The 19,301-nt window shown below is 41.3% G+C and overlaps 1 protein-coding gene and 1 long non-coding RNA gene across 2 annotated transcripts; one reads left to right on the top strand and one right to left on the bottom strand.

Annotated features, from left to right (window-relative positions):
* The first annotated feature begins 1,321 nt into the window (after window positions 1-1,321).
* Window positions 1,322-2,095, top strand: LOC138887651 (uncharacterized). Its single transcript, XM_070169420.1, has one exon. The coding sequence runs from the start codon at window positions 1,322-1,324 to the stop codon at window positions 2,093-2,095; it is 774 nt and encodes a 257-aa protein (XP_070025521.1).
* Window positions 2,096-17,313: 15,218 nt separating this feature from the next.
* LOC138886886 (uncharacterized) lies at window positions 17,314-18,767 on the bottom strand. Its single transcript, XR_011405830.1, has 3 exons — window positions 18,717-18,767; window positions 18,317-18,383; window positions 17,314-17,364 (listed from the first exon to the last, which is right to left on the bottom strand). It is a non-coding gene; the product is annotated as an uncharacterized lncRNA (long non-coding RNA).
* Window positions 18,768-19,301: the final 534 nt, after the last annotated feature.

Here is a 19,301-nt window from a genome sequence, read left to right as displayed (position 1 = left end):
ACTATTCTTGGATCGGGCTGCACGCCACAACAGTATATATATATGGATCGGGATATGCGCCGCAGTAGTATACTATATGGATCGGGCTGCACGCTGCAATAGTACAAATATGAATTCAGTTATCGTGAGGAGTAAATGAAATGAATACTGGCTTAAAGGACTTTTAACTGACTTCTTCATTTAGTTGCTGTTTTTGATATTCTCACTGTTTTAATATAGAACTGCGTAGTGTTTACGAGTTTTCTTTCCGTCAGTCATTATTTATTGCTATAAACTCACTGAGTTGGAGTACTCACTTTACTCCCTGCACCATGTGTGCAGATACAGGTATCCCGGAGGCATAGTTTGAGCCTTCTGCTGCTGTTCAGCTTATTCCGGGGTCATCGAGGTAGCTGCATGGTGTCCGCAGGACCCGATTTCTCCCCTTATCCTCTTTATTTTCCGCACTCTAGACAACTCTATGTATAGGTTGCTACACAGACTTGTATTAGAGGCTTTTGGCTCGTGACACCAGATCGGTGGGATTTATATTGATATTTTATGGATTTTCCGTACTGTTTATCTATTAATACAGAGTTATAATCATGTTAGTTTGGCATTAAATCCTATTAATTGGTAATGAATTCTACATAAGGGATTGTGAGTGACGAATTGGTCGGTCTTGCCTAGCATCATGTTGGGCGCCATCACGATCAGGGATTGGGGTCGTGACAAGTTGGTTTCAGAGCCTAGGTTACTAGGTCTCGCGAGTCTTGAGCCGGTTTAGTAGAGTCTCGCGGATCGGTACAGAGACGTTTGTACTTATCATCGGGAGGCTGCAGAACCTGTTAGAAAAATTCCACATTCTTGAAATTCTTGTCGTGCGAACTTGTTGATCTGAATACTAAATTTTTCTTTATTCCATTCTCTCACAGATGGTGAGGACTCGAGCTACCGAACGTGCCGGACGACCACCAGTACCACCTACTAAGGCTACTAGAGGCCGTGGACGCGGTCGTGGTCGGGGTAGAGGCAGAGCAGTAGGAGTAGCACCTGTGGATCCTTTAGTTGCCCCAGCTCAGGACCAGGCTCCAGCAGCACCAGTGCAGGCACCAGCTGTGCCCATTGTCTCCAAGAGACATTGGCCCAGATATTGACAGTTTGTACGGGCCTGGCTCAGGTGGTTTCAACCACCACAGTAGCAGCAGCTACTTCGCAGGCCGGGGGAGGCAATCAGACCCCCGCTGCTCGCACACCTGAGCAGGTAGTGCAGGGATTACAGACTCCAGAGGCACCTCCAGCGTAGCCAGTGGTACCCGTTCAGGAGTACAGGGTTCCAGTTATGCCAGACGATGAGCAGCGTCGTCTCGAGAGGTTCAGTAGACTTCAGCCTCCTTCTTTCAGTGGTGCTCAGGGCGAGAATGCCCAGGGTTTTCTCGACAAGTGTCAGCGTATGCTTCGGACAACAGGGATTCTTGAGTCCAGCGGTGTGGCTTTTACTACATTTCAGTTTACTGGAGCGGCCTTCACTTGGTGGGAGGTGTATGAGCGGCGTAGGCCGGTAGGTGCAGCACCTTTGACTTGGCAGGAGTTCTCCACTCTCTTCTTGGAGAAGTGGATACCGCAGTCTCAGAGGGAGGAGCTGCATAGACAGTTTGAGTGGCTTCGCCAGGGAGATATGACTGTGTCTCAGTATGAGGCGAGATTTTCTGAGTTGGCTCGTTATGCCTCATGGATAGTTCCGACTGATCGAGAGAGGATTAAGAGGTTCGTGGATGGTCTTAATTATCACCTTCGTATTCTGATGACTCGAGAGAGAGTTTTGGGTATTCCCTTCGAGGATGCAGTTGATATTGCTCGTGATATTGAGACGGCTCGCCGCCAGGAGAGAGAGGAGAGGGAGGCCAAGAGGTCTCAAGGTTCTGGCAGTTTCAGTGGCGCTCTTTTGAGGGGACAGTTCCAGCAGGGTCGAGGTTGTTCTTTCAGGCCCGCTCAGTTAGCTCGACCTGAGTACCGAGGTGGATCTTCTGGTCGTGGTTATCAGGGTTCTCAGAAAAGTCAGCCATCTCTCAGCGCTCTTCCAACACAGAGTTCATCTCGTTCTCCATCTGCTTAGGGTTCTTCCAGGCTAAGTGCATCAGCTATGCACTCTAGCACGAGGGGTTCCCTTCAGTCCCAGTTCCCAGCACCCGGGAGTTGCTATGAGTGCGGAGAGTTCGGGGATATGCGGAGGGAGTGTCCTTGCCGTGCTGCTAGCTCATCTTAGCAGAGGGGTCAACCCTCAACTTCTGTTCCAGTTACTTCACCACCCGCCCAGCCAGCTAGGGGTGGAGGTCAGGTAGCCAGGGGTCGCCCTAGAGGGGGAGGTCAATCAGGGGGCGGTCAGGCCCGTTTCTATGCACTCCCAGGCAGACCCGACGCTATTGCTTCAGATGCTGTCATTATATGTATTGTTTCAATCTGCCACAAAAATGCCTTTGTATTATTTGATCCCGGTTCCACATATTACTATGTGTCTTCATATTTTGCTCATCATTTGGGTACGACCCGAGGATGTCTTGCCTTACCTGTTCATGTATCTACTCCGGTGGGTGATACTATTGTTGTAGACCATGTATATCGGTCGTGTTTGGTGACTATTGGGGGTCTGGAGACCCGAGTTGATTTATTGCTGTTGAGCATGGTGGACTTTGATGTTATTCTGGACATGGATTGGCTATCTCCGTGTCATGCTATTCTTGACTGTCATGCTAAGACAGTCACTTTGGCTATACCGGGTGTTCCGAGGATTGAGTGGCGGGGCGTGACTGACTATGTGCCTAGCAGGGTGATTTCTTTTCTAAAGGCCCAGCGTATGGTTGGGAAAGGTTATCTATCATATTTGGCTCTTGTGAGGGATGTTGGAGTTGAGACTCCTAACATTGATTCGGTTCCAGTTGTGAGGGAGTTTCCCAATGTGTTTCCTGCAGACCTGCCGGGCATGCCACCGGACAGGGACATTGATTTTTGTATTGACCTAGTGCCGGTCACTCAGCCCATTTCCATTCCTTCATATCGTATGGCACCGTCAGAGTTGAAAGAACTAAAGGATCAGCTTCAAGAACTCCTGGATAAGGGGTTCATTCAGCCTAGTGTGTCACCGTGGGGTGCACCGGTCCTATTTGTGAAAAAGAATGATGGCACAATAAGAATGTGCATTGACTACATGCAATTGAACAAAGTAACAGTGAAGAACAAGTATCCCCTGCCCCGTATCGATGATTTATTTGACCAGCTTCAGGGGGCAAGGGTATTCTCCAAGATTGATCTTCGTTCAGGCTATCACCAGTTGAAGATCAGGGATTCAGATTTTATGAAGTTTGCTTTCAGGACTAGATATGGGCACTATGAGTTTCTTGTTATGTCCTTTGGGCTGACTAATGCCCCAGCCGCGTTCATGCATTTGATGAACAATGTATTTCGGCCATATCTGGATTCATTCATGATTGTTTTTATTGATGATATATTGGTGTACTCGTGTAGCCAGGAGGAGCACACACAACATTTGCGAGTGGTATTACAGAGATTGAGAGAGGAGAATCTTTATGCAAAGTTCTCCAAGTGTGAGTTTTGGCTTGGGTTAGTGGCTTTCTTAGGTCACGTGGTGTGTAGCGAGGGTATTAAGGTCGACCCGAAGAAGATAGAGGTGGTACAGAGTTGGCTAGACCGACCTCAGCCACAGAGATTCGTAGTTTCCTCGGTTTGGCTGGTTATTATCGCCGATTCATTTAGGGTTTTTCATCTATTGCCTCGCCCTTGACCAAGTTGACGCAGAAGGGTGCTCCGTTTGTATGGTCGGACAAGTGCGAGAAGAGCTTTCAGAAGCTCAAGACAGCTTTGACCACAACTCCGATATTGGTGTTACCATCAGCTTTAGGTTCTTATACCGTCTATTGTGATGCTTCAAGAGTTGGGATCGACTGTATGTTGATGCAGGAGGGTAGAGTGATTGCATATGCTTCTCATCAGTTGAAGCCTCACGAGAAGAACTACCCTGTTCATGACTTAGAGTTGGCTGCCATAGTTCATGCTTTGAAGATTTGGAGGCACTATTTATATGGTGTATCTTGTGAGGTATTCACCGATCATCGCAGTCTTCAACATTTGTTCAAGCAAAAGGATCTTAATTTGAGGCAGCGGGGGTGGCTTGAGTTGCTCAAGGATTATGATATTACCATTTTGTATCACCCCGGGAAGGCCAATATGGTGGCCGATGCGTTGAGCTGGAAGGCGGTTAGCATGGGGAGTTTGGCGTACATTCTAGTTGGGGAGAGGCCCTTTGCAGTTGATGTTCAGGCTTTGGCCAATCGAATGGTGAGATTAGACATTTCAGAGCCTAGTCGGGTGTTGGCTTGTGTGGTTTCTCGGTCTTCCTTGTATGACCGCATTAGAGAGTGCCAGTATGATGATCCACATTTGCTTGTCCTTAAGGACAGGGTTCAGTATGATGATGCCAGGATGTGACCATTGATGGTGATGACGTGTTGAGGATGCAGGGCCGGATTTGCGTGCCCAATGTGGATGGGCTTCGGGAGTTGATATTGGAGGAGGCCCACAGCTCGCGGTATTCCATCCATCCAGGTGCCGCGAAGATGTATCAGGATTTGAGGCAGCACTACTAGTGGAGAAGGATGAAAAAGGATATAGTAGGGTATGCGGCTCGGTGTCTCAACTGTCAGTAGGTGAAGTACGAGCATCAGAGACCGGGTGGCGTACTTCAGCGGATGATTATTCCTAAGTGGAAGTGGGAGAGAGTTACTATGGATTTTGTGAGTGGTCTTCCTCGGACTTTGAAGAAGTTTGATTCGATTTGGGTGATTGTGGATAGGCTGACCAAGTCCGCGCACTTCATTCCAGTATGTACTACCTATTCTTCGGAGCGGCTGGCAGGGATCTTTATCCAGGAGATTGTCCGATTGCATGGGGTTCCAGTGTCTATTATCTCAGATAGGGGTACTCAGTTTCCTTCATAGTTTTGGAGAGCCGTGCAGAGAGAGATGGGTACTCAGGTAGAGTTGAGCACAACGTTTCATCCTCAGACGGACGGACAATCCGAGTGCACTATTCAGATACTGGAGGACATGTTGCGCGCCTGTGTTATTGATTTCAGAGGTTCTTGGGATGAGTTTCTGCCGCTTGTAGAGTTTTCCTACAACAATAGCTATCAGTCCAACATTCAGATGGCACCATATGAGGCCTTGTATGGGAGACGGTGTAGATCTCTAGTTGGTTGGTTCGAGCCTGGCGAGGCTAGGATGTTGGGAACAGACTTGGTTCAGGATGCCTTAGAGAAAGTGAAGGTGACTCAGGCAAGACTTCGTACAGCTCAGTCACGTCAGAAGAGTTATGCGGACCGGAAGGTTCGAGATGTGTCCTATATGGTTGGTGAGAAGGTCTTGCTGAAGGTTTCGCCCATGAAGGGTGTTATGAGGTTTGTGAAGAAAGGCAAGTTGAGTTCGCGGTTCATTGGGCCTTTTGAGGTGCTTTAGAGGATTGGGGAGGTGGCTTATGATCTTGCTTTTCCACCCAGCCTGTCGAGTGTGCATCCGGTATTCCATGTTTCGATGCTCCGGAAGTATGTTGGGGACCCGTCTCATGTTTTAGACTTCAGCATGGTCCAGTTGGATGATGATTTCACCTACGATGTGGAGCCAGTGGCTATTTTGGGTCGTCAGGTTCGGAGATTGAGATCAAAGGATATCGCTTCGGTGAAGGTGCAGTGGAGAGGTCGGCCCGTGGAGGAGGCTACTTGGGAGACCGAGCGGGAGATGCAGAGCAGATATCCTCACCTGTTTGAGGTTCTAGGTGTGTTTCTTGACCCGCTCGAGGACGAGCGTTTATTTTAGTTGGGGAGGATGTGACGACCCGGCCCGTCGTCACGCGAGTTACTACCTCGTTTCCCCTATTTTATGCTCCTTCATGTTTTGTTATCGGTGTTCGGTGTGTTAGAGTTAAATCAGATTGGTTTTGATAAGAAATGAGACACTTAGTCTTTTTAAGGAAGGCTTGTTTCGAAAAAGTCAACCGAATGTTGACTATTGAGTTAGAGAGCTCGGATGTGATTTTCGGTGATTTGGTTAGCTTCGGGGGTTGATATGTGGCTTAGGAGTGTGATCGGAATTGATTTTGGAGGTCCGAAGTAGAATTAGGCTTGAATTGGAAAAGTTAGTATTTTGGCGAATTCTGGTTGGTAGGAGAGATTTTGATACGGGGTCAGAATGAAATTTCGAGAGTTGCAGTAGTTTCGTTAAGTGATTTGGGATGTGTGGGCAAAATTTCAGATCATTCGGAGGTGTTTTGGTCGGGTTTTTGATCAAATGTGTATATCGGAAGTTTTTAAGAAATTTAGGCTTGAATCCGATGTAATTTGATGGTTTTGGTGTTGTTTGTGGTGTTTTGATGATTGGAACAAGTTTGAATGATGTTTTAGGATGTGTTGGCACTTTTGGTTGAGGTCCCGGGAGCCTCAGGGTGATTTCGGATGGCTAACGGGAATTTTTGAAGTTGGAAAATGCTGCAGAAATATAGCAGTCAGTGCAGAGCAATTTTGCTCTATGCGATCGCATAACACAAAGGGTTGTGATCGCATAGAAGGATTTTAGGGGCTATTTGGTTGTTCAATGCGATCGCATGAAGGGGTTGCGATCGCACAGTGTTGTTTGGTAAGGCACTGGGATCGCATAGGGCCTGTTGCGATCGCATAGGGTAATTTGAGACCATGGAATTTTTGGTCCATGCAATCGCAGGGGCTTGAATGCGATCACATAGAGTTAGCTACAGTGATCCGGGCAGGATGTTAAAAACATTTCATCCGCGAACCCAAACTCATTTCCTTCATTTTTGAGCAACCTTGAGAGCTTTTGGACTGGGATTGTCACGACCCCAACCCCGGTCATGATGACGCCCAACACACTTCTAGGCAAGCCCGACCATTCAACAACATTATCCCAAATTCTTATTCAGATTATAGATAAATATCACAGAGAATTACTAAGTCATTTCATTCAAGTGTATAATTAATAATAAAATCTGCGGAAGTTCAATTAAAATACCACACCATAGCCCAACAGAATCCGATGTCACGAATATGAGCCTCTAATACAGAATATCCACCTATTACAAGTCCGTCTAGGAAAAATACGGAATAAAAGATAGAGATAGAGGGGAGAGATCAAGGCTGCGAACGCCATGCAGCTACCTCAATACTCCCGGATACTGCCTGCTCAGCTAAACAATTCCTCACTTAGCCTGTGGTGTACCTGGATCTGCACGCAAGGTGCAGGGAGTAATGTGAGTACTCCGACCCAGTGAGTAATAAACATAAATAAAGGATAAGAATAAGAAATCATGGAAAAATACAAAGTAAACTATAACTGGCAGTTTAGAACAACAAATAGTGAAGCAACAAGTCAATTAAGTTAAAGTACCAAATACCGAGACAGGTATAACAGATAAAAATAAATGGATGAGTGCAATGCAATGCATATGATGGTACACTCTAGTACCCACTGCGGCGTGCATCCCGAGCCATCCATTTATTTATCATCGATGGCGCTCACTGGGGGTGTGTGCAGACTCCGGAGGAGCTCCTACAGCCCAAGCGCAATATCAAGCCATCTCGTGGCATTAAATCTAGGCCCTCGGCCTCATATCAATCTCAGTATAATCACCCAGGCTCTCGACCTCAATATCAATGTAATCAACCAGGCTCTCGGCCTCAATATTAATGTAATCAACCAGGCTCTCGGCCTCAATATTAATATAACACTGCTGCGGCGCGCAGCCCGATCCATGCTCAGTCCAGAAATCATCATAAGCCCCTTGGGCATTTGTAAAACAGTAGTTCTCAGCCCGAAATATCATTTAGAAATATCATTTCAGTTTTCAAATCTTAGAAAGACGGCTGAGTTTGCAAAACAGTATTTAAAACCTTGGACTGAGGTTAAATGATATGCAAAATATGTGAAAGCAGTGATATCAATCCCTGAAGGATTCAAATAATTGGCAAGAAGCCCAAATGTAACAATTAAATCCAAATAAGGATGATTCTCAATTTAGTTCAAGTAGAAAACATGGTAAAAACATCTCTCGGGACGAACCAAGTCACAATCCCCAACGGTGCTCTACCCCACGCCCGTTATCTGGCGTGCAAGTCACCTCAATATAGCGTTACGATGTGAAATTCCGGGGTTTCAAACCCTCAGGACATCATTTACATCAATTACTCACCTTAAGACGGTCAAAGTCTAGCTCGCTATGCCCTTGCCTCTCAAATTACCCTTCTCGTGCGACGAATCTGCCCAAAATCACAATGAATATGTCGCATTATGCTAAAGAGACAATACCCAATCGAAAGCAATCGAAAAATATCAAAATTCACGAATTTGACAAAACCTGAGCCCCGGGCCCACGTCTCGAAAAGTCAGAAAATTAACATCACCGGATTCCTTGTCTTGCCACGAGTCTATACATACCAAGAACTCCCAAATCCGAGTTCAAATGACACATCAAATCCTAATTGTTTGGTTTCAAAATTCAAGCCCTAGTTCTTGATTTGTAGGCTTATATTTCATGAATCTCTAGGTGGAATTTACAATAAAAACGAGTTCTAAGTCCAAGAAACTTACCTCAAGTCGTTCCCCCTTGAATCCCTCTTTAATCTCCACCAAGAAGCTCTCAAAATGATCAACAATGGAGGAAAAGTGACCCAAAGTCGCGGATGATTTGTTTTGTAAACTCAAATTTTTCGGAAGTACTGTTCACCCGCGCTGTTACTGTTCATGCGTGTGGTCATTGTTCACCCGTGCGGTTACTGTTCACGTTGCTAAAAAAAAATACAGCAGCAGCCAAAGAAATTGCAGCACTTTTCTTTTTACTAAAATGGTTCTAACTCTATCATACGAACTCGGAATTCGATGATTCATGTTCCTATGAGTCACAAATAATGATACAAACATAGTCCTTCAATCGAAACTCAATTCGGAGCTCGTTTGCTCAGTGCGATATCCATTTCGCTCGTTAAACAATTAACTCATATTTCGTGTCAAAAACCCAATCGCGACTTGATGAAATTAGACCAAACTTTCCAGATCACTCCTATAATTCATTATTTAAATTCTGGAAATCTCGAAATAAAAATTTCGATCTCTAGAACTAAAAATGAACCTTTGGATCATTATATGCTTATGCTCAAACGGCAAAAATCTTCCAAAAACTCTTCCAAAACTTATCCGAGCCTCATGGGACCCCGACCAAACATGCCAACATAATTCATAACATTATTCAAACCTCTTCCAATCATCAAAACACCTCAAACAACATCAAATTACCCAAAACTCATCGAATTCAAGCCTAATTTTCTAAAAACTTCCGAAATACACTTCCGATCAAAAACCCGACCAAACCACATCCGAATGACCTGAAATTTTTCACACATATCCCAAATCACCTAACGAAGCTACAGCAACTCTCGGAATTCTATTCCGACTCTCGGATCAAAATCTCACCTATCAACCGGAATTCGCCAAAATACTAACTTTGCCAATTCAAGCCTAATTCTACACCGGACCTCCAAAATTACTTCCGGTCACACTCCTAAGTCACAAATCATCCCCCGAAGATAACCGAATCATCGGGATTCAAATCCGATCCCTCTAACACATAAGTCAACGTCCGGTTGACCTTTTCAAAACAAACCTTCCTTAAAGAGACTAAGTGTCTCATTTCCTACTAAAACCAATCCAAATCAACTCGTTCACACCCAACACTGATAATGAAGCATAAAGAAATAGGGAATGGGGAAAACGGGGCGGTAACTCACGAGATGCCGGGTCGGGTCATCACAGGGATTGAAGGGGGTTTCGACGGGAAGTGATTGGAGGTAAGTCCTATGAACTAAAAACACGTTTTTATTGTGAAATTGATCTTGGAATCCATGGAAATTTAGCAAAAGAGGAAGAACTAGGGCTTGACTTTTAATATTTCAAATTTGGATTTGAGGGAGCATTTGAGCTCGGATTTCGGTAAATTTGATATGTATAGACTCGTGGCGAGATAAGGAATCCGGTGATGTCAATTTTCTGATTTTTCGAGAAGTGGGTACGGGGCTCAGATTTTGCCAACTTCGTGATTTTCGATATTTTTCGAGTCTTTTCCGATTGGGTTGTATTCCCTTAGCCTATTGTAACGTATTACTTGTGGTTTTGATCAGATTCGATGCTCGAGGAGGTTGATTTGCGAGGCAAGGGAGTAGCGAGCTAGGATTTCGGCCTGCTTGAGGTGAGTATGGTTATAAATGATGTTCTGAAGGTTTGAAACCCCGGATTTGCACAACGTGGTGCTACGTTGAGATGAGACACACACTGTATGATGAGCATGGGGTCTGTTACTACTGGGGATTTGGACTCGGTCCATCCCGTTTGATGACTCTACTGTACTTTTGACTGAGACTTAATTAATATCATTATATTATGGGCTAGTTGCCATGTTTGGGTCCTTGTGCCGATCTGTAGAACCCTTAGGGGGCATTTGTATTGGTTGACCTCACTTTTCTTGTCGAAATCATACCCTCAGTCATGTTCTTAACTGATAAACATAATATGAACCAGCTTTAGAAATTGTTAAATCCTAATGAGAGTAACGTGTGGGTTGAGAACCCCGTCTTATCTTAGTGTGCTCGAGAGGCCAAGTCTATATTGACTGAGAGGGGTCGAGAAACCCATTGTGAGGGTATTTGATATGCTATGGATCGGGCTGCACGCCGCAACAGTATATATATTTATGCGGATCGGACTGCACACCGCAATAGTATATTATATGGATCGGACTGCATGCCGCAGTAGTATAGCGCTTGGGTTGAAGGAGCCCCTCCGAAGTCTGCACACCCCCAGTGAGCGTAGTCGACTATTCTTGGATAGGGCTGCACGCCGCAGCAGTATATATATATGCATCGGGCTGCATGCCGCAACAGTATACTATATGGATCGGGCTGCATGCCGCAGCAGTACAAATATGAATTCGGTTATCGTGAGGAGTAAATGAAATGAATACTGGCTTAAAGGACTTTTAACTGACTTCTTCATTCAGTTGCTGTTTTTGATATTCTCACTGTTTTAATATAGAACTGCGTAGTGTTTTACGAGTTTTCTTTCCGTCAGTCATTATTTATTGCTATTACTCACTGAGTTGGAGTACTCACTTTACTCCCTGCACCATGTGTGCAGATACAGGTATCCCGGAGGCATAGTTTGAGCCTTCTGCTGCTGTTCAGCTTATTCCAGGGTCATCGAGGTAGCTACATGGCGTCCGCAGGACCCGATTTCTCCCCTTATCCTCTTTATTTTCCACATTCTAGACAACTCTATATATAGGTTGCTACACAGACTTGTATTAGAGGCTCTTGGCTCGTGACACCAGATCGGTGGGATTTATATTGATATTTTATGGATTTTCCGTACTGTTTATCTATTACTTGAACTTTTATGGATATGAGTTGAACCTTTAGGATATGAATTGAACCTTTAGGATATGAATTGGACTTTTAGTTTATGTATTGGAATTTTAGTTTATAAATTGAAATTTTAGGATATGACTTGAACTTTTGTGGATATGAGTTGAACCTTTAGGATATTAGTTTATGTATTGGAATTTTAGTTTATAAATTGAAATTTTAGGATATGACTTGAACTTTTGTGGATATGAGTTGAACCTTTAGGATATGAATTGAAATTTGTGGTTTATGTATTGGAATTTTAGTTTATAAATTGAAATTTTAGGATATGAATTGAACTTTTGTGGATATGAGTTGAACCTTTAGGATATGAATTGAACCTTTATGAATTGAAATTTTTGAATTATGTATTGGAATTTTAGTTTATAAATTAAAATTTTAGGATATGAATTGAAATTTTATGGATATGAGTTGAACCTTTAGGATATGAATTGAACCTTTAGGATATGAATTGGACTTTTAGTTTATGTATTGGAATTTTAGTTTATAAATTAAAATTTTAGGATATGACTTGAACTTTTGTGGATATGAGTTGAACCTTTAAGATATGAATTGAAATTTTTGGTTTATGTATTGAAATTTTAGTTTATAAATTGAAATTTTAGGATATGACTTGAACTTTTGTGGATATGAGTTGAACCTTTAGGATATGAATTGAACCTTTAGAATATGAATTGAAATTTTTGTGTATGAATTGAACTTTTAGGATATGAATTGAAACTTTAGGATATGAATTGAAATTTTTGTGTATGAATTGAACTTTTAGGATATGAATTGAGCCTTTAGGATATGAATTGAAATTTTGTGGATATGAATTGAAATTTAGGATTGCGATAGGATTTTGTAGAAGGAGTTGATGACTTATTAGACATGCAATGGAACTTCCACCAAGAATAACTTAGACATAGTACCTCGCAGAGTGTGCCTTTAATTGTTGTTCTCATTAGCAACAATGATGATGAGAAAGCAATGACATGTGTTTCAAACAATGATGGTGTAGGTAAGAATCTCCTAAGTAGATAAAAGAAGAGGTTATAGAAGAATTCTCTACTTTATTTTCCAAGAGGAAAAGAAGTTTAATTGAGAGTGACAAAGTTGATGGTAATGGAAAGAATTGGACTATAAATTGGACTTATTTTCCGCTTGAAAAATGAAGTAGAGAATTTCTCTATAACCTCTTCTTTTATCTTCTTAGGAAATGTTAAATTTCTACCTACACCATCACTGTTTGAAACACATGCCATTGCCAATTTATAGTCCAATTCTTTCCATTACCATCAACTTTGTCACTCTCAATTAAACTTCTTTTCCTCTTGAAAAATGAAGTAGAGAATTCCTATATAACCTCTTCTTTTATCTGCTTATGAAATGTTAAATTCCTACCTACACCATCACTATTTGAAACACATGCCATTGCCTTCTCATCATCATTGTCGCTAATGAGAACAACAATTGATCAAAGACACACAATGTCGGGTACTGTATCCAAGTTCATCCCGAGTAATAGTACCACGAGGATAATCACCAAAGCCACGAGATAACTTTATGATGCCAATGAAGCAAGATGAACTATTCAATGAGACTCGTATTGTAAATAAGAAGAAAGAGACTGATCCAAAAAGGTGGGTCGAGGGTTGAGCCTCGACTATACATGTAAGTTTTTTACTTTTCATTAAGTATTTTGATTTACTTTTATATAAATTTTGAAATACTAATTCAATATAATTTTTCTTATAGGTTCGCTTCACAGCTGATGTGTGTGAATTCATATGCAGTCAACCACCTAATGAGTCGAGCGAGGCAATCCAACTTTCGGACGAGGATGCTGAAAGAACACTCCTTGAGTACTTTATATACTTTGAACTAGACAATAGAACCAGTTTTCGAATGGGCTTGTAATAAGCGTTAACTTAGTTTTGTTAGCTTACTGTATTAGTTCTATTGAACTTTATACTTTGTTGCTTTTTATTTATTGTTGTTGTTTATTGTTGTTGTTGTTGTTGGCATAAAATGCCTGTTTAGGATTTTTGGTAAGCTGGCAGCTGGTGTAGCTACCAAAACAGACAGTTTTTGCCAAAAATATACCAAGAAAAGCGACTAACTTTGGTCGCTAGTTGGTCGTTTTTCCCTTAAAAAAACAATTTTCTGAGCAATAGCGACCAACCTTGGTCGCTATTTAACCCAGATTTCTCAAGAGCGACCAACTTTGGTCGCTATTCCATTTTAAAAAAAATAATTTCTGGAAATATAGCGACCAAAGTTGGTCGCTTATAATTAAAAAAAATTATTTCTTGAAGTTAGCGACCAACTATGGTCGCTTATTTTTAAAAAAATTAATAAAAAAGCGACCAATCTTGGTCTCTATTTTCCAGATTTTAAATATAATATTTGGATTAGAGACCAAAGTTGGTCGCTTTTTTATGATTAATAGTAAATTAAAAAAAACGTATTTTACATTTAGAGACCAACTTTGGTCGCCAAAATTATATTATTAAAATAATAAAGCGACCAAAGTTGGTCGCTATAGTCTTTACCCGGAATATTTGGTCCTTTTACCTTAGAGACCAAAGTTGGTCGCTAATTAGCGGCCAACTTTGGTCCCTAAAATAAAGGGACCAACAATATTGCGACCAGACATGTTTGGTCGCTTTTAGGCCTATAAGCGACCAACTTTGGTCGCTTTTTGTGGTCGTTTTTTACCGGATTTCTAGTAGTGCCTCTTCCTATTTTTTCATTGTTGGTTATGAATTTTAGTATTGTATTTTTACATACAATTATGAATAGCTAATTTGTTTTTTAGGGTTTTGATGGAACCTTTTGTAGGATAAATTCTTGTTATGTTTTTATATAATTGAGCCGTTGGATTTCTCTACTTGTTCAACTACGTGCTTGTTGTTGTTGATTGAATGGTCATCGATTGACTGTGCCTATTTGTTATGTGTTCCTCGAGAGAGAGTACATATTTAGGTAGTTGTTGAACAACGTCACTCCTAACGTATGCGAGAAATCAATACAGTGGGTTTAAAGGCAGGTTTAGAAATAAGAAAGCCTTGACGTGGTCATAATGAGCGGTTAGATAAAGCCAACTAGCGTAGTTCGAGAGAATATGTCTAGTAAATTGTTGTAGTTGCTCGAGAGGGAATTACGGTACCTAAAATGCTGACGATCAGTAGAGAATACATTGGCAAAATTGTAGGGAACATAGCTAGAAGGATTCCGACAATTGGGAAAATCATAACTCTAGACCTCCTTAATTTAGTTTTCAACCCTTTGTCTCGTTAATTGATAATTTTACCGCTTTCTAGTATTTGCTAGTTAATTAGTTAGAAATATAAATCTCAATCTTTATAATTTAGAAAATTATTCAAACTTGTCTTCTTAGTGATATTAAACAGTTATAGCTAAGCCTTAGTTCTTTTTGAGATTCGACTTCGAACTTTTAGACCGGATTATATTTGCAGTGACCGCTTATCTTTTTTAGGATTAGAATTGGGCGTGATCACAACACAAGTCCATAATTTATCGAAGAAAAATCCAACATTTGCACCAACGAAACCCTAAATTGCAAAAAGAATCACAGGGCCAATATGTGTTTTTTTTTCGTCGACAACACGTAGCATTTTGATTTGGGATGTAAAATAGGGTCTAGAGTTATTTAAGAGAGGGGCAAGGATAAAAGGACCGGGTATATTCAATCGCATATTAGCCCTCCACGTGTTTCTTTAATTGCTTGGTTTGGGTCACCTCACCATTCGTGCAAATTGTTAACGAAGGGCATATAGTTGAATAATTAAATGGGGGTACACTTAAACTTTTTTTAAAGTAGAGGTATAAATATAATCGTTTTCCGTTTAGTGAATTCATGATGATGGTGTGTCCAAGTATATAAAAATGGAGAAAATTTATAATGTGGCTCACATGATTAGAACAAATTTTGTAAGGCATTTCAGGGTTAAACAATTAAGGACCCTTCAACTATTTTTTATTTTTTAACTATACAATATAATTTTGTGGGTATCATATAATCTCCTAAACTAATTTGAAGTGGTATTTCCTGGGTTTTTCTAAAAGTTGAATGGGAAATAGAAGAGACAACTCTTGAATTGTACCTTTTTATCTCACTCTTTTATTGTCTATAAATTTAGAAGTTTGACCTCATTTTTACATATAGAAAAATCTGAAAACTTCTACTCTCTTCTCTACATTGTTGCACTATTTTTTTTCTTCTTCAAAACAAACATATAAGTGTGAAGCGTGATTTGCTCCGTTTGTTGAGTTTGCTGAAGTTCCGTAATTTCAATGACCAGTATTACAGAATAGTTTTTCCGTTCTATTCTGGGAGGAAGTAATCCATAACCTTGGGTGACAGTGAGGGGATTAAATTCTGTAAGGATACACACGCAATTTGTGTCACGACCCAATTCCCGAACCCGGTCGTGATGGCGCTTCTTGTGAAGACAAGGACAGCCAGACCAAAACGGAACACCTCTTTTAAACAGTTAATCACCATAAACAATAATAACATATAATATAATATTCATAAATTGCGGAATTTAACGATAATAACTGCAGGAACCATCCCGACACAGCCCAAACCGGGGTGTTACAAGTCATGAGCTACTATAGAATCTGCTATAGGTCTACAAAGTACGGAATCCGATATAACAGTCTGAAGAAAACATAAATGATAGAGGATAAGAGAGACAAGGGGCTGCGGACGTCAACAACTACCTCGTAACTCCAAATCATTGCCTAGCCTGGAAGGAATCAGCGCTCAGGTGCGGACTCTGCTATACCTGAATCTGCACACATGGTGCAGGGAGTAATGTGAGTACTCCGACTCAGTGAGTAATAACAATAAATAATGGCTGACAGTATGAAATCACGTAAAGGCACTAAGCAGATCTATATCAAAATAGTAAAATCATTTAAACATCGGTGAATAAGGAAATCATGTGAAATTCTTTTAACCAGGTAAAACAGATATAATCAGTATAAATCAGCTCCTCAAGCATTTTAGTTCCTTTATTCGTTCTTATCCTCAGTTCTCAATTCATATACTTCTCACGATAACCGAGTCAATAAATATATATATACCGCTGCGGCGTGCAACCCGATCCATATATCGCTGTGGCGTACAGCCTGATCCACAATAATAATAATGGTCGACTGCGCTCACTGGGGGTGTGCAGACTTCGGAGGGGCTCCTTCAGCCCAAGCGCCTTATAATTGCTGCGGCGTGCAGCCCGATCCATATAAGTAGTTGCTACGGCGTGCAGCCCGATCCATAATGTATATAATATATATATATCTGCTGCGGCGCGCAACCCGATCATATCATATAAAATATCCTCACTATTGGGTCCTCGACCCCTCTCAATCATTTATACTGCTGCTCCCTCCATTTTTCTAAGTTCCGGGGTGTCTACCCCCGGGACCTCAACCAAAAGCACCAATGCATCCTAAATGTCACGACCCAAATCCCGGTCGTGATGGCGCCCAGCACACTACTAGGCAAGCCCGATCATTATTCAACACTTAACCCAATTTATCAAAAATAGCGGAAAGAAATATCAATTAAGCAAGATTAAAGTACTGAAAAATTTAACAAAATACACAATATAATCTCACTAGGACCCGGTGTCACGAATCTGAGCCTCTAGAATACAGAATATCATCCTAATACATGGTATATCCAAAGTCTGATAATGCGGAAATAAAGAGATAGGATAGGAGGGAGAAGATCAATGGCTGCGAACGCCGTGCAGCTACCTCGATACTCCAGAGGCTGGATCTGCTGATCAACTGGATCTACTGAGCCTGAGACTGCCCTGGATCTGCACACAAGGTGCAGGGAGTAAAGTAAGTACTCCGACCCAGTGAGTAATAAAAGTAACTACAGTCCGAAGATAAGAAAATCCAGTAAATACACAAAGTAAGCTACAATCCGAATATACATCAACATATGTAACTGAGCAACTAAACACTAGTATAAATACAAATACATGAATGCAATGCAATGCATATGATGGTACATTCCAGTACCCACTGCGGCGTGCAGCCCGAGCCATCCATATTTATTTATCGTCGACGGCGCTCACTGGGGGTGTGTACAGACTCCGGAGGGGCTCCTACAGCCCAAGCGCAATATCTTGGTCAGTCATTGTTACCTGACCGGTCAGCCATTGTTACCTGACCAATTTATATCATACAGTGCCATTGTTACCACTGTTCAAGTATATCATCCAGTGTCATTGTTACCACTATTTCAAGTATATCACACAGTGTCATTGTTACCACTGTTTCAAGTATATCACACAGTGTCATTGTTACCACTGTTTCAAGTCACTTTATAATCAGTCCAGAAAATAATATAATAAGCCCCTTGGGCATTTACAAAACAGAAGTTCCCAGCCCGGAATACATTTAAAAATATCATTTAAGTTTTCAACACTTAGAATTATGGCTGAGTTTGCAAAACAGCATTTAAAACCTTGGACTGAAATTAAATGATATGCAAATCATGCTAAGCAGTAATATCAATCCTCGAAGGATTTTACAAATCGGCACAAGGCCCCAAACATGGCATCAAGCCCAGTAATATCAATAAAGTGTGTGTATCAATCACCAATATAGTATAAACATCACACAGGATGGACCAAGTCACAATCCCCAATAGTATCCGACCCCGCACTCACCATGGAATGCGTGTCACGCCTCAATATGGTGTTACAATATGAAAGTCCGGGGTTTCAAACCCTCAGAATAGCATTTACATCTATTACTCACCTCTAACCGGCCGTAGACTAGTTCGCAATGCCCTTTCCTCTTGAATCGACCTCTTCGCGCGTCGAATCTAGTAAAAACCACAACGAATACGTTACAATAGGCTAAGGGAATATAACCCAATCGAAAAGACTCGAAAAATGTCGAAAATCCCGAAATTAGCAAAACCAGAGCCCCGAGCCCACGTCTCAAAATTCAGAAATTTTTACATCAATACGACCCTTATCTCGCCACGAGTCTATACATACAAAATTCATAAAAATCGGAGTTCATTTGACCCCTCAAATCACCATTTAATTCTCTTAAATTTCAAGCCCTAAACCACTATTTTTTGTCCATAAATTACTTGAGTTTTCAGCTCTAATCCATGTATTTAACTTGGAAATAAGTAGAAACAACTCACCTTTGATGCTTGATGAAATCCCCCTTGAAATTCTCTCCAAAATAATCCAAGTCAAATGAAAGAAATGAAAGAAATAAGCCAAATCCGTGTTTAAAAGAATCTGCCCGTGCTTCGTCGAGTTGTACCTTGCACTTGTGCTATACAAGTTGTACATCCTATTAAAATTGTTCCTTGTCGGACACCTTCTGTTTAAACACCCATAACGTCTTGTATAAATATCCAAATGACAAACGGTTTGAAGATTTAGAAACTAGACTCAAAGATCTTTAATTTGATAGGTTGTACACCATATAACTCTTTATATATCCCGAGATATGAGCTTCTAAATCGGCTCCATGAAATCAGAAAATTTCTGGAGAAACTGCTCCATCAGTCATCTTTAATCAATCATAACTTTCTCTACAAATGTCAAAATTATGCTTTCGTTAGCTTTCTGGAAACTAGATACGAAGGTCTATAACTTTCGTTTTTGAATCATCGCAAAATTCCTTATAGATAAAAAGATATAGGGCTCCGAAGTACGCTCCACGATTGCAGTCCAAAGACCTGCAGAAAATTGCAGCAGAAATTTCTGTAGCTTTTTCT

Source organism: Nicotiana sylvestris, chromosome 3 (genome assembly GCF_000393655.2).
Source record: "Nicotiana sylvestris chromosome 3, ASM39365v2, whole genome shotgun sequence".
Lineage (NCBI taxonomy): Eukaryota > Viridiplantae > Streptophyta > Magnoliopsida > Solanales > Solanaceae > Nicotiana > Nicotiana sylvestris.
This window is presented reverse-complemented; position numbering and strand designations above follow the sequence as displayed.

What these genes read in the sequence shown, in the direction of transcription:
- LOC138887651 (XM_070169420.1), top strand. Translation starts at nt 1,322, where the DNA reads ATGCCAGACGATGAGCAGCGTCGTCTCGAGAGGTTCAGTAGACTTCAG.